We start from the raw sequence: 14537 nt of genomic DNA on the forward strand, positions 1-14537 counted from the left end.
ACCAATGCTCAATGATTGTGGGTCAAGAGGTGAGGAAATCAAGGATCCAATTACACAGTGGGGTGTTGTGTCCCAGTCTTGGGAGTTTGCTGATCAGTTATCCAGAACAACACAATGGTTGCCAATATTAAACAGACTTCAAATATCTTGAGCACCCTTTCCAGGGCAGACGAAACAGCAATCAAAGCTCTTTCCTTCATTACAGTGCAAATTTCCTGCTCTCTCCCAAATCACACTGCAGATATTTCCATGATTAAGGTGCAAAGACTGTGTCTCAGCATAGGACCGCATACCTATTTAACTGTGAATGCAGCTAAATAATAATTCATCAATTATGCTTCCTTTTATTTGCACCGTCTGATCTCTTGGTAACTTGGCACTTTTGTACTGTTTTACTAGTTGATCACAGCAGCGAACCAGATGAGGGACATACACAGGCTGCAGGCGATCTGTGGCCGGCGGACCCACATGGACTGCTGGAGACTGGTTCATGAAAACCATATATTGAAGCCGGGATTTGAGAGGGTACTGAGGGCAAGAAGGGTTCCCAAAGAGCCCCGGGCACTGAAGGCTTCCTGACCGTGTCAGAGGTTTGGATCTGGAGCTCAGGTTGCCAATGAATCGAACAAGAGTCACAGCTGCAGAGGCTGTGGGAGCACTGGAGGTGAATCCACAGATACTCAGTGTCTCTGAAGGGACTCTCTTTTACTCTTACTGTAAGGGGCGACAGGCGACACTAATGGTAGGCAGAAGGTAATTTACTGTAATATTACATGCTCTATGCATGACAATAAAGGGATCTTGAACTGTGTCCGCTTGAAAAATAACTTCTTCGTTCACCTGATGATAAACTTGAACTCCGCAGTCTTGCTCCATCCAGTCACGAATAGAAAAAAAGTAAATCATCACAATGTGGGATGCACAAGAAAAAACAAGGTTCTTGTTCACAACATCATCCTCATGAATGAGCCATCTCTTCCTTCTCAATTTTACCCACTCCGCAGGTGTACGGGACAAAGTGAAAGCTAAAGTTTCTTACAACATCCAATCTGCACTGCAGAAGATCGGATCCCCAGAACCAGCCATGCCTCTTGCTCAGTGACAAACACTGACAACTACCCAGCAATGTGAAAATTTGACAATCGTGCCTTGTTGGAGAAACTCCAATGCTACTGATCATTGCCCCATCAGTTTACACTCAACTGAACCTTTGAAAAGCACCACCTCCAGTACAGCCACATATAACTCTGACAAACAAAACCTGAACCATAGAACACAACAGTACAGAAACACCCACTTCACCCCATCTAAAGAATGATGGGAGAGGCTGAAGGTGGAAGTTTAGAGCAGGCAGAAGAGGGAAACAAGTCCACCACATTTTCTCTCAGTAAATGAAACCAATGTCACCTGGTTTTATGTGTGAAGAATACTGTTTATGCTTCCTGAAGTACAATGAGTACATTTTTAAATTCCTTAACTGGCCATAAAGTACTAAGACATTCAGAGTTTGAGAAGATCACTGTATCAATGCAAGTCTTCCCTTCAGAAATGGTTTTCAACAACATGTTAATCACAATGGTTGAGATTATTTTTTTAAATTTACAACATGAAGCTGATCTCGGCTTTTTAAACCCATGCCACCCAATTACAGGCAAATTAACCTTCAATCCTGTATGTTTTGGAGGGTGGAGGAAATTGGAGCACCTGGGGAAAACGAACGAACTCTCCAGACAGCGTCAGATTTCAATCCAAGTCATTGGCGCAACGCTAACTGTACCACCCACGTCTTCTTCCACCTGGGCCCTCAAAAGGCACTGCTACATCAGGAACAATCGAGGGGAATAAAGTGAAGGTCTTTCCACTTTGCCCAAAACCCTCTGGAAGCACCAGTGTGAGAGAGTGATAAATAGATATGCAGGCTCTTTGATCTTGGTGCTGAGTCGTTGAGAAAAGAAGCCTGTCAAATTAAATTTGGCACAGGACTCTTATAACCATTGAAAATAAAAACCTAAACTGTGCCAACTTCTCACTTAATCACCTGCAGAACAATCAGGTTATATTCATCAAGCTACCAAGCTGGGCAACGTATAATGAGGCAGGTGAATCTAACTACTTTAATTTACGTTCCCAGGATTCAGTCTCACATTTCTTTCTCCTAATTTCGATAGCTTGCATACCTGGGATCCAAGAATTCCACCGCAGCTGCATAATCATTTTGGTTATTTCGTCCCTGCAAATACCGTATGTTCCAACCCACAGAAGTTCCATCATGGGTCCCAAAGATAGTCTCTATTAACCAAGGGAAAATTAAATGGAGCTCCTGGAAAAGATGTGAAACAAAAGTAAGCTCACAGTGCTGGACGACAACTAAATAAATGTTCCCTTGATGTGTTGTGCACCCATCCAATTGGGCATCTAGCCACTCGATCCCATTAGCACCATGATAGGAATGCCAGATAAAGAAAACTAGGAACACCTGAAATCTGGTAGGACCACATGGGCTGTAGTTCAAGAAGGTTCAGTAGCTCGGTGTTTATGGTGAAGGTATTAAATTGAAGAGACATTGGCTTTGTGGGAGAAGGAGTGGTAATGGATGATTGTCCATCTCTCTGTCTGTCTCTGTCTGTCTCTCTCTCTCTGTGTGGAGGCCTGTGACTAGTGAAGTGCCTCAGAGATCGGTGCTGGGACCATTGTTGTTTGTCATCTATATCAATGATCTGGATGATAATGTGATGAATTGGATCACTGCAAGTTTGCAGATGAGACAAAGATTGGAGGTGTAGTGGACAGTGAGGAAGGTTTTCAAAGCTTGCAGAGGGATCTAGACCAGATGGAATTTAATGCAGACAAGTGCAAGGTGGTTGCATTTTGGAAGGACAAACCAAGATAGGACTTGCACAGTAAATGGTAGGGCAATTGAGGAGTGTGGTAGAACAGAGGGATCTGGGAGTACAGATACACTGCCCTCCATGTTTGGGACAAAGGCACTTTTTCCCTTTATTTGCCCCTGTGTGCCAGCTTTAAATTTGTAATCAAACAATTTACATGTGATTAAAGTGCACATTCCAGATTTTATTCCAGGTTATTTATGTACATTTTGCTTTGACCATGTAGAAATTACAGCACTTTTTATACATAGTCCCCTCATTTCAGGGCACCATGTTTGAGATATTTGGCTTCTCAGGTGTTTGTGAGTACTCGGGTATGTTTAATTGCTTCGTTGGTGCAGATATGAGAGCTGGGTTTGCTTCTAAACTTTTGAAGTCTGTAGCGGCCATTTTCAACATGAGGACCAGAGTTCTGCCAATGAAACAATTAATGATGCTGAAAAGGATTCCCAAAATCAACAGTTTGGAACATCATTAAGAAGAAAGAGCTTACTGATGAGCTCAGTAATTACAAAGAGACTGGTCTCCCAAGGAAGACCTCCACTGCTCATGACAGAAGGATTCTCATCATAATGAAGGAAAACCCCCAAACGCACGTCTGACAGATCAGAAACACTCTTCAGGAGGCAGGTGTGGAGGTGTCAATGACCACTGTCCGCAGAAGACTTAATGAACAGAAACACAGAGGCTACACTGCAAGGTGCAAACCACTAGTTAGCCACAGAAACTGGATGGCCAGATTACTGTTTGCCAAGAGGTATTTAAAAGAGCCCACAGAATTCTGGAAAAAGGTCTTGATGACAGATGAGATCAAGATGAACCTGTATCAGAGTGATGGTGAGAGAAAAGTGTGGAGGTGTAAAGGAACTGTCCAAGATCTAAAGCATTCCACCTTTGCCATGGTTTGTATCTTGCAGTGTTGCCTCTATATTTCCTCATGGAGTTTTCTTAACGATATTCTAAACTGTTGATTTTGGTAATCCCAAGGTTGGGCGACGTCTCTATCGTATTCTTGCTTTTCAGTCTCAATGTTTTTTTTATAACTTTTATTGACATAACTCTGATCTTCATGTTGAAAAATGGCAACTACACACTCCAAAGGTGATCAAAAGCTTAGAAGCAAGCCCAGATCTCTTATACCTGCACTCTTTCTTTGGCTTGGCTTTGTGGACGAAGATTTATGGAGATGTATATCCACGTCTGCTGCAGGTTCGTTGGTGACTGACAAGTCCGATGCGGAACAGGCAGGCGCGGTTGCAAGGGAAAATTGGTTGGTTGGGGTTGGTTGTTGGGTTTTTCCTCCTTTGTCTTTTGTCAGTGAGGTGGGCTTGCACTAATGAAACAATTAAACATATCTGAGTACTCACAAACACGTGAAGCCAAATGTCCCAAACATTATGGTGCCCTGAAATGGGGGAACTATGTATAAAAAAGGCTGTAATTTCTACATCTCGTTGGGCGATGAGGTGGTCGAGGAGTTGGTGTATTGGCTGAGCAATGGGGCAGTTAAGTATATAAAGTAAATTTACCGGTCATGGGCCTAGTCGGGCAGGCAACGAGGAGGTCAAGGAGGAGGTGTGTTGGCTGATGTGGTAAGTACATAAAGTAAACTTACTGGTCAGGTTTAACTGATAATGGAACAATAAAAGGAAGGGAGGGACAAAGAGCAGCCCAGCGAGTGAGTGGCACAGCGAAAGAATAGGACTTCGAGGCTTTGGCTCAACAGGCTTCGGTGAAAGCAGGTGAGGAGAAAGGTAAGCTGTATTACTTTCCTTTCTTAATGAATTTAATATAGAATTCAGAGTCATGTCTATGGGGTTTGTGCTCTGTTCTGAGTTTCAGATGTGGGAACATGGGTGACTTCCACCCTTCCCAGTGGCCATGTCTGTGCCAAGTGCTCCAAGATGTAGTTCTTTAAAGACCAAGTTGGGGAACTGGAACTTCAGCTTGATGACCTGCGGCTTGTCAGGGAGAGTGTGGAGGTGGTTGATAGGATCTTCACCCTCCCCAGTGGTCACACCTTCACTGGGTGCACCGGGATGCAGCTCCTTAAGGAGCAAATTTGGGAGATGGAGTTGCAGCTTGATTACCTGTGGCTCGTTAGGGAGAGGGAAGAAGTCATTGATAGGACATACAGGGAGGTAGTTACCCCTTGACTAGGGGTGTTGGGTAAGTGGGCAACTGTCAGGGGAGGGAAGAAAAACACCAGTATAGTAGAGAACACCCCTGCGGCTATTCCTCTCAGCAACAGGTATATTGTATTGGATGCTGCTGGGGGGGGGGGGGAGGAGGGGGGGAGGGATGATGACCTGACAGAAGATGGCCACAGTGACCAGGTCACTGGCACTGTGCCTGGAACCATGGTGCAGAAGGGAAGGAAGAGGAATGCAGTGGTCATAGGGGACTCCATTGTCAGGGGTACAGACAAGGGATTCTGTGAGCCTGATAGATATACCCACATGGTGTGTTGCCAGTTTAATTACATGTGAATTATTTGATTACAAATTTAAAACTGTTGAGCACAGGGGCAAATAAATGAAAAAAAGTGTCTGTCCCATTATTAAGGGCACTGTACACAGTTCCTTGAACATGGTATCGCAGGTGGATATGGTTGTAAAGAGAGATGTTGGTACATTGACCTTCACAAATCAAAGTTCTGAGCATAGACGTCGGGAAGTTATCGTGAACTTCATCAAGACATCAAATGGCCAAATTTGGAGTTTGTGTGCAGTTTTGGTCACCTAACTACAGTATGATTTAAAAAAATGCAGAGAAGATTTGTCAGAACTTGAGGAACTGAGTACAGGGAAAGGTAAAATAAGTTGACTTTTACATGGAGTGTCTGAGAATGAGGGGAGATCGGAGGAGAGAATTATGAGGGGTATAGATAAAGTAAATATGGTAGTCTTTATCCACTGAGGGTAGGGAGAATAAGAAATAAGGAATGAGTAAAAGATGGAAGGTGAAATGTTTTAAAATTTTTTATTTTTCACACTATAAACCATATTGACCAAGATACATACAGACATTTTTCTTCTTAAATATATAGTGTCGTTTTCTCCCCTTTTTCCCCCCTCCCTTCACCATTTATTTAAAGTTCAATCTATAAGATACATTAAACCCGTTAAACAATGTTGTCACTTAATAAAAATAAACAAGAAATTTTACTGAGTCAGTTCTTTTCATTATCTTCTCCTTCTGTCATTTTAGGTGGTGGAAGTCCACGGTAGGATTTCTCTATTGTGTTTCATGTATGGCTCCCATATTTGTTCGAATATTGTAATGTTATTTCTTAAATTATATGTTATTTTTTCTAATGGAATACATTTATTCATTTCTATGTACCATTGTTGTATTCTCAAGTTGTCTTCTAATTTCCAGGTTGACATAATACATTTTTTTGCTACAGCTAGGGCTATCATAACAAATCTTTTTTGTGCTCCATCCAAATCGAGTCCTAATTCTTTGTTTCTTATATTACTTAGGAGGAAGATCTCTGGGTATTTTGGTACATTGCTTTTTGAGATTTTATTTAATATCTGGTTTAGATCTTCCCAAAATTTTTCCACTTTCTCACATGTCCAAATTGCATGAATTGTTGTTCCCATTTCCTTTTTACAGCAAAAACATCTGTCTGATACTGCTGGGTCCCATTTATTTAACTTTTGAGGTGTGATGTATAGCCTGTGTATCCAGTTATATTATATCATGCGTAACCTCGGGTTTATTGTATTTCTCATAGTTCCGGAGCATAGCTTCTCCCATGTTTCATTCTTTATCTTTATGTTTAGATCTTGTTCCCATTTTTGTTTAGGTTTACCGTTTGTTTCCTTGTTCTCCTTTTCTTGCAGTTTGATGTACATGTTTGTTACAAACTTTTTAATTATCATTGTGTCTGTAATCACATATTCAAAATTGCTTCCTTCTGGTAACCTCAGACTGTTTCCCAATTTGTCCTTCAAGTAGGTTTTCAGTTGGTAGTATGCAAACATTGTATCGTGAGTTATATTATATTTATCCTTCATTTGTTCAAAGGATAATAATTTATTTCCCGAAAAACAATTTTCTATTCTTTTGATCCCTTTTTTCTCCCATCTCTAAAGGAAAGGTTATCTATTGTAAAAGGGATTAGCTGATTTTGCGTCAATATTAGTTTTGATAGTTGGTAACTTGTTTTATTCCTTTCTACATGAATCTTCTTCTAAATGTTGAGCAGATGATGCAATACCGGTGAATTCCTACGTTGCACCAATTTTTCATCCCATTTATATAGTATATGTTCAGGTATCTTCTCCCCTATTTTATCTAGTTCTAATCTTGTCCAATCTGGTTTTTCCCTTGTTTGATAAAAATCTGATAGGTATTTTAATTGTGCGACTTTATAATAATTCTTAAAGTTTGGTAGTTGTAAGCCTCCTTGTTTGTACCATTCTGTAAATTTATCTAGTGCTATCCTCGGTTTCCCCCTTTTCCATAAGAATTTCCTTATTATTTTCTTTAGCTCCTTGAAGAATTTCTCTGTTAGGTGTATTGGTAATGACTGAAATAGGTATTGTATCCTTGGGAAAATGTTCATTTTAATATAGTTTATCCTTCCTATTAGTGTTAGTGGTAAGTCTTTCCAATGCTCTAAGTCGTCCTGTAATTTTTTCATTAATGGATGGTAATTGAGTTTATATAGATGGCCGAGGATTTTATTTAGTTGTATACCTAGGTATCGAATTGCTTGCATTTGCCATCTAAATGGCGATTCTTTCTTAAACTTTGTGAAATCCGCATTATCCATTGGCATTGCTTCACTTTTATTTGTGTTGATCTTGTACCCCGATACTTCTCCATATTCCTTCAATTTCCTATGTAATTCTTTTATTGATATTTCTGGTTCTGTTAAGTATTTTATAACGTCATCGGCAAATAGACTGATTTTATATTCCTTCTCTTTTATTTTTATCCCTTTTATTTTATTTTCTGTTCTTATCAGTTCTGCTAGTGGTTCTATAGCTAACGCGAACAGCGAGGGAGATAGTGGACATCCCTGCCTTGTTGATCTGCTTAAGTTAAATTGTTTTGATATATATCCATTTACTGTCACTTTCGCCAATGGCCCCTTATATAATGCTTTAATCCAATTAATATATTTCTCTGGTAGGCTGAATTTTTGTAGTACTTTGAATAAATAATTCCATTCCACTCTGTCAAAGGCCTTCTCTGCGTCTAAAGCAACAGCTACTGTTGGAGTTTTATTTCCTTCTACTGCGTGAATTAAGTTAATAAATTTACAGATATTGTCTGTTGTTCGTCTTTTTTTAATAAATCCAGTTTGGTCTAGATTTACTATTTTTGGTACATAGTCGGCCAATCTGTTTGCTAATAGTTTAGCTATTTTCTTAAGTAAAGATATTGGTCTATATGACGCTGGTGCAAGTGGATCTTTCCCTATCTTTGGTATTACTGTAATTATCGCTGTTTTGCATGAATCTGGTATGCTTTGTGTTTTATCAATCTGGTTGATTACTTCCAGAAGAGGAGGAATTAATAAGTCTTTAAATGCTTTATAGAATTCTATTGGGAATCCATCCTCTCCTGGTGTTTTATTGTTCGGTAGTTTTTTTAATATCTCCTGTAATTCTTCTATTTCAAATGGTTTCATTAATTTATTTTGCTCCTCGCCTTGTAATTTCGGTAGTTCAATTTTAGTTAGAAATTCATCTATTTTGTTTTCTTTCCCTTCGTTTTCAGTTTGATATAATTGCTCATAGAATTCCCTGAAGTTTTCATTGATCTCCGTTGGATTATATGTAATTTGTTTGTCCTTTTTCCTTAATGCCAATACCATTCTTTTAGTCTGTTCTGTCTTAAGCTGCCACGCTAGAATTTTGTGCGTTTTTTCTCCTAGCTCATATTTGTTTTGTCTTCATTATGTTCTTCTCCACCTTATATGTTTGTAGTGTTTCATATTTTATTTTTTTAACTGCCAATTCTCTTCTTTTAGTTGTATCTTTCTTTATTGCTAATTCTTTTTCTATATTTGTTTTTCCCTTTCCAACTGTTCTGTTTCCCGATTGTAGTCCTTCTTCATCTTAGTTACATAACTTATTATTTGCCCTCTGATGAATGCTTTCATTGCGTCCCAAAGTATAAACTTATCTTTCACTGATTCCATATTTATTTCAAAGTACATTTTAATTTGTCGTTCAATTAATTCTCTAAAATCCTGTCTTTTAAGTAGCATGGAGTTTAATCTCCATCTATACATTCTTGGTGGGATGTCCTCTAGCTCTATTGCCAATAACAGGGGTGAGTGGTCCGATAATAGTCTAGCTTTATATTCCGTTTTCCTAACTCTCCCTTGAATGTGGGCTGATAACAGGAATAGGTCTATCCTTGAGTATGTTTTGTGTCTACCCAAATAGAATGAATATTCCTTTTCCTTAGGGTGTTGTTTCCTCCATATATCCAAAAGTTGTATTTCTTGCATCGATTTAATTATAAATTTGGTTACTTTGTTCTTTCTGTTAGTTTTTTTTCCAGTTTTATCCATGTTTGAGTCCAAATTAGGGTTAAAATCCCCTCCTATTAGTATGTTCCCTTGCGTATCTGCTATCTTCAAAAAGATATCTTGCATAAATTTTTGATCTTCTTCATTAGGTGAGTATACATTGAGTAAATTCCAAAACTCTGAATATATCTGACATTTTATCATTACATATCTCCCTGCTGGATCTATTATTTCCTCTTCTATTCTGATTGGTACATTTTTATTGATTAATATAGCTACTCCTCTGGCTTTAAAATTATATGATGGTGCTGTTACATGTCCTATCCAATCTCTCTTTAATTTCTTGTGTTCCACTTTAGTTAGATGTGCTTCTTGTACGAATGCTATATCAATTTTTTCTTTTTTCAGTAAATTTAACAGTTTCTTCATTTTGATTTGGTTATGTATTCCATTAATATTTAAAGTCATATAGTTCAACAAGGCCATTTCATACTTTGTTTATCTTTCCTTTCTGTTTCCTCATCACCACCTTCCCTTCTTATCCATTTCTGCTTTCTTTTTTTGAACACATTATAAGACAACATTTCTAAAACAAAATATTTCCACTATTCTCATATCTAAAATTTCTTTAACCCCAATAGTCCCTCCCCTTTCTGAGTTGCCCTTTGTCCCTTGTCGGGCAACCACATCTCCCCTTTCCATTTGGATTTGCGAATCCGCTCGCAAGTGTCAACTGATTTCGCAGTGACTGTAATTCTTCCCCATCCAGCCCCCCCCAGAAAAGATTTTAATCTTCATATATTTCAAAGGTCACTCTCTTAATTCCCTCCTTACTTCCTTTCTTCCCTTTCTTTCCCTTCTTAGTTCTTACCTATACTCTATTTTTTATATATACATATATACATATATATGTATATATAATATATATATATAAATATATACATATATATATATATATATATATGTATATATATATATATAAATATATACATATATATATGTGTATATAGAGATATATATATATCTATATACACATACACACATACATATAGTTTGTTGTCATTTTTGTTCTTGTTACATCTCTTCATATGTCTGTCTGTTTTGTAGTTGTTCTGCAAATTTTCGTGCTTCTTCCGGATCCGAGAATAGTTTGTTTTGCTGCCCCGGAATAACCATTTTAAGTACCGCTGGTTATTTTAACATAAATTTATAACCTTTTTTCCATAGGGTCGTTTTTGCTGCATTAAACTCCTTCCTCTTCTTCAGGAGTTCAAAACTTATATCTGGATAGAAAAAAATTTTTTTGACCCTTGTATTCCAGTGGTTTTTTTGTCTTCTCTTATTTTTTTCATTGCCTTCTCCAATATATTTTCTCTTGTATATCTTAGGAATTTTACTAGAATGGATCTTGGTTTTTGTTGTGGTTTAGGGGCTAATCTTCTGTGTGCCCTTTCTATTTCCATTTCTTCCTGTAATTCTGGTCTTCCTAGGACCCTGGGGATCCATTCTTTTATAAATTCTTTCATATTTTTGCCTACTTCATCTTCCTTAAGGCCCACTATCTTTATATTGTTTCTTCTATTATAATTTTCCATTATATCTATCTTCTGAGCTAACAGCTCCTGTGTTTCTTTAATTTTTTTTTATCAGATTCTTCTAATTTCTTTTTTAAGTCATCTACTTCCATTTCTATGGCTGTTTCTCGCTCTTCCACCTTGTCTACTCTTTTTCCTATATCTGTCATGATCATCTCTAATCTATTCACTTTCACTGAATTCTTGTGACTGCCATTCTTTTACTGTTTCCATATATTCTTTAAAAAAAAATATATCCATGTACTTGCCCTTCCCTTCATCTTCCATTTCTCTGTGTTCTTCCTCCTTTTCTTCTGAGTCCACTCCAGGATCTGTGTCCTTTACCTCTGTCTCTTCTGGTTTTCTTGTTGGGTTGTTTGTTTTATTTTGTTGGGTATTTTTGGTCTTCTTATTTTTATTAGAAGTGTCTTGATGTTGGTCTTCTTCCTCTGGGTTGGTCATCTGTTGTTTCTTTGATTTCTTATTTTTATTCTCTTCCTTCTTGTTCTCGTTATTTTTTATGTTTTCCTCTTGCTGTTGTGTTGTAGTTGCCTGTTTCAGCTGTGGAGATCTACTCCTCAGCTGGTCCCCCCTCCCGTCAGTGTTATTTTTGTCATGCGCGGTTGCGCACTTTTGTTTGGCTCCGTGAGCCATTTTTGTAGTCCCGAGTTCGGGGCTTCGACTGACCTCAGGGAGCGGGCTTCTCTCTCCACGGCGGGCCTCCTCGTACAGGTAAGGCCTTCACCTTCTTCTTCCGACGTCTTTCCTTCTTTTCTTCCCGTTGCTTTTGGTTTTTCTTTCTTCGCTGCCAGTTTCTCCACACTTTTATTTTCACTTTGTTATGGTTTTTATGTTTGTGCCTTTGTTTTTTCTCTTTTTTTAAAAAACTCTTCTGGAGAGGGCTGGAGTTCCCCTACCGGCCACTATTCCATCACGTGACTCCTTCCCTGAAAGGTGAAATGTTTCAATGGAAATATGGAGGGGGGGGGGGGGGGGAGTAATGAGAGTGTGGAAAAGCCGTCAGCTGAAGTGGTGAATGCAGACTCAATTTTGACATTCAGGAAAATCTGGACAGGCACACAGGTGGGAGGATTATAAAGGGCTATGGTCCAGGTCAATCAGATGAGGCAGAATAATGGTTCAACATGGACTAGATGGGCTGAATGTGTTGTAGTGCTGTACGGCTCTGGAAGGATTAGATTTAGCTACGTCCCTCTGGTTGAGCAAGTGATCAGAAGAATGGCTACTAGGATCCAATTGAAGACCAGCCCGTTAAAAATTGGCACTAAAGGAAAGGGAGAAAGATTTGAAGACCAAAGGGTCAATCACTTTGTACCTTGGCAGAGTAATCTTCTATCACCTTGGATAAGTCCAGGCATCTCTGAAATGGAGCCTTGTTCACACCATCTGCTCTAAGAAGTCCCTGTAAAAAGAGAATACTTTTATTCCTTCACTTTAGGGGTGGCACAGTTGGCATAGTAGTTAGCGTAATGTCTTTGCAGCACCAGCGATGGGGAACAGGGTTCGAATTCCCTGCTGTCTGTAAGAAGATTGTATGTTCTCCCCACATCTGAGTTTTCTCTGGGGGCTCCAGTTTCCTCCCACCATTTGAAAATGTACAGGGGGTGTAAATTAATGGGGTGTAAAGTGGGTGGCACAGACTCTTGGGCCTAAATGGGCAGTTACCGTGCTGTATGTCTAAATTTAAATTTTTTTTTAATTTAAATTTTAAAAAATGTATAAGAATAAAAGAGGACCTTAAGCCAGAGAAGATGGTTAAGGAAGGATTCTTAGCAGCATGGAGGAACCTGGGTCCAGGTCCACAGATCACACAAGTTGATTAAGAAGGTGTGAAGTGTCCTGGCCTTCACTAAGTCAGGGACTGAGTTCGAGAGTGAAGGTGATGTTGCAGCTCTGTAGAACTCTGGGTAGACCACACTTGGAGTATTGCTCTTATTTCTGGTCGCCTCATTATGCAAAGGATTTAGATGGTGTAGAGGAGATTTACCAGGATGTTGCCTGGATTGGAAAACATGTCATATAAAGCAAAATTGACAGAGCTAGGGTGTTTTTCTTTAGTGACAAAGGATGAGAACTAACTCAGTGTTGGTGTATAAGATTATGAGGGGCTTAGACAGGGTGGAGAGCACCTTTATCCTGGGATGACAATAGCAAATACCAGAGGACATCTGTTTGAGGAGAGTGGAGGAAACTTTAAGGAAGATGTCAGAGGCGAATTGTTTATGTGAATTGTGGGTGCCTGGAATGCATTACCGGGGAGGTGGTGGAGGCTGGCACAATGGGGACAATCAAAAGATAGGTGTGTAGGTGTAAGAAAAGTAGGGAGTTATGAGTGTGATCTTAGGAAGGATTAGATTATTGAGGAGCAGGCTTTCATAGGTCAGCACAACATCATGGATGAAGGGCCTGTACTGCGCTGACCACCAAAAACTCAAGGGAAGAGTTCAGAAATGATAAATTCAACAGAAAGAACCTCCAAATAAACCAGAGAGCAAAAATAGAGAAATTATAAGAAAGCTATTCAAGAATAAGCAGATCTTAATACTTTAATACCTGCTGAAGTCAGATGTCATCAGGAATAGGACTCACAATTGACAACTAAACCCAGTAGTTTATAAAGCACTTCAAATCAGGTAGGTTTCCCCAATGCTCATCGCAGGAGAATCTACTTCAAATACTGAGCCAAATTTTTTGGGTCCACCACCAAAATCCTTGTTATGTTTTAAGTAGCATCAATGAGAAATATCAGGTAGAAAGAGATTTAAAGAAATTATTCCAGAGCTGGAGGGTGATGGTAGCCAAGACATATGCCAAATGATGTATTCAATTCAAGGGTATTCCTGGGGCAGAATTAAAGCGCTACCGATATCTCAGAGATTTAGAAGATTACAGGAAAGGGCAAGACCATGAAGAGATGCGAAAACAAGGATGATAATTATCAAAAGTTTTGCTTAATTGGGAACCAAACACCACAGAGACTGATGAGTGGCTGGAATTTGTTGCAAGGTACAGACCACACCAAAACTTACTACTCTTTCCTCAGAATCCACGGTTCTACCTTCTTTCACTACATATCCTGAAGCAAATTGGATACAAGGTGATTTCCCCAAAACTCACTTCAAAATGGAAACACTCTCCTACTCCTGTTTTCTTTCTTGCTGCCTCACCCCCTGCCCAGAGGGAACAGTCTTACTTTATTCACTCCATCAGAAATCCTCAATGTTGACAATTTTAAATCTCTCTAACTCCAAAGAAAATAGTACAGTGCTAGTTTCTCTCAGAGTTCAGGTATAATTCTGATCAATTTCTGATGTTCTTTCCACCATTTTGGTGTGTTCCCACCAAACCGTTCAGGATTTTCCCCAACCAGAAGCCTTGGATGAACAACAAAATCCAGAATCACAGGCATTTAAGTCCAGAGATCCAGATCATAGAAACAAACAAGATAGGAGCAGGAGTAGGTCATTCGGCCCTTCGAGTCTGCTCTGTCATTCAATGAGATCATGGCTGATCTTAAAGTTCAGTACCTCGTCCCCGCCTTCTCTCCGTAACTCC

At 39.2% G+C, this 14537-nt stretch overlaps 1 protein-coding gene across 3 annotated transcripts in view; it reads right to left on the minus strand.

The window, feature by feature from the left end:
* The window catches only part of smpd4 (sphingomyelin phosphodiesterase 4), a 124977-nt gene that overhangs the window by 103654 nt on the left and 6786 nt on the right, over positions 1-14537 (minus strand). For all 3 annotated transcript variants that reach the window (XM_069933775.1, XM_069933774.1, XM_069933776.1), the window contains exons 2-3: positions 12298-12384; positions 2178-2320 (exon numbers count right to left, since the gene is read on the minus strand). In XM_069933775.1, the coding sequence (XP_069789876.1) occupies positions 2178-2320; positions 12298-12384 (230 nt within the window). The remainder of the gene's footprint in view (positions 1-2177; positions 2321-12297; positions 12385-14537) is intronic.

This window comes from Narcine bancroftii, chromosome 4 (assembly GCF_036971445.1).
Source record: "Narcine bancroftii isolate sNarBan1 chromosome 4, sNarBan1.hap1, whole genome shotgun sequence".
In the NCBI taxonomy this organism is placed as follows: Eukaryota; Metazoa; Chordata; class Chondrichthyes; order Torpediniformes; family Narcinidae; genus Narcine; species Narcine bancroftii.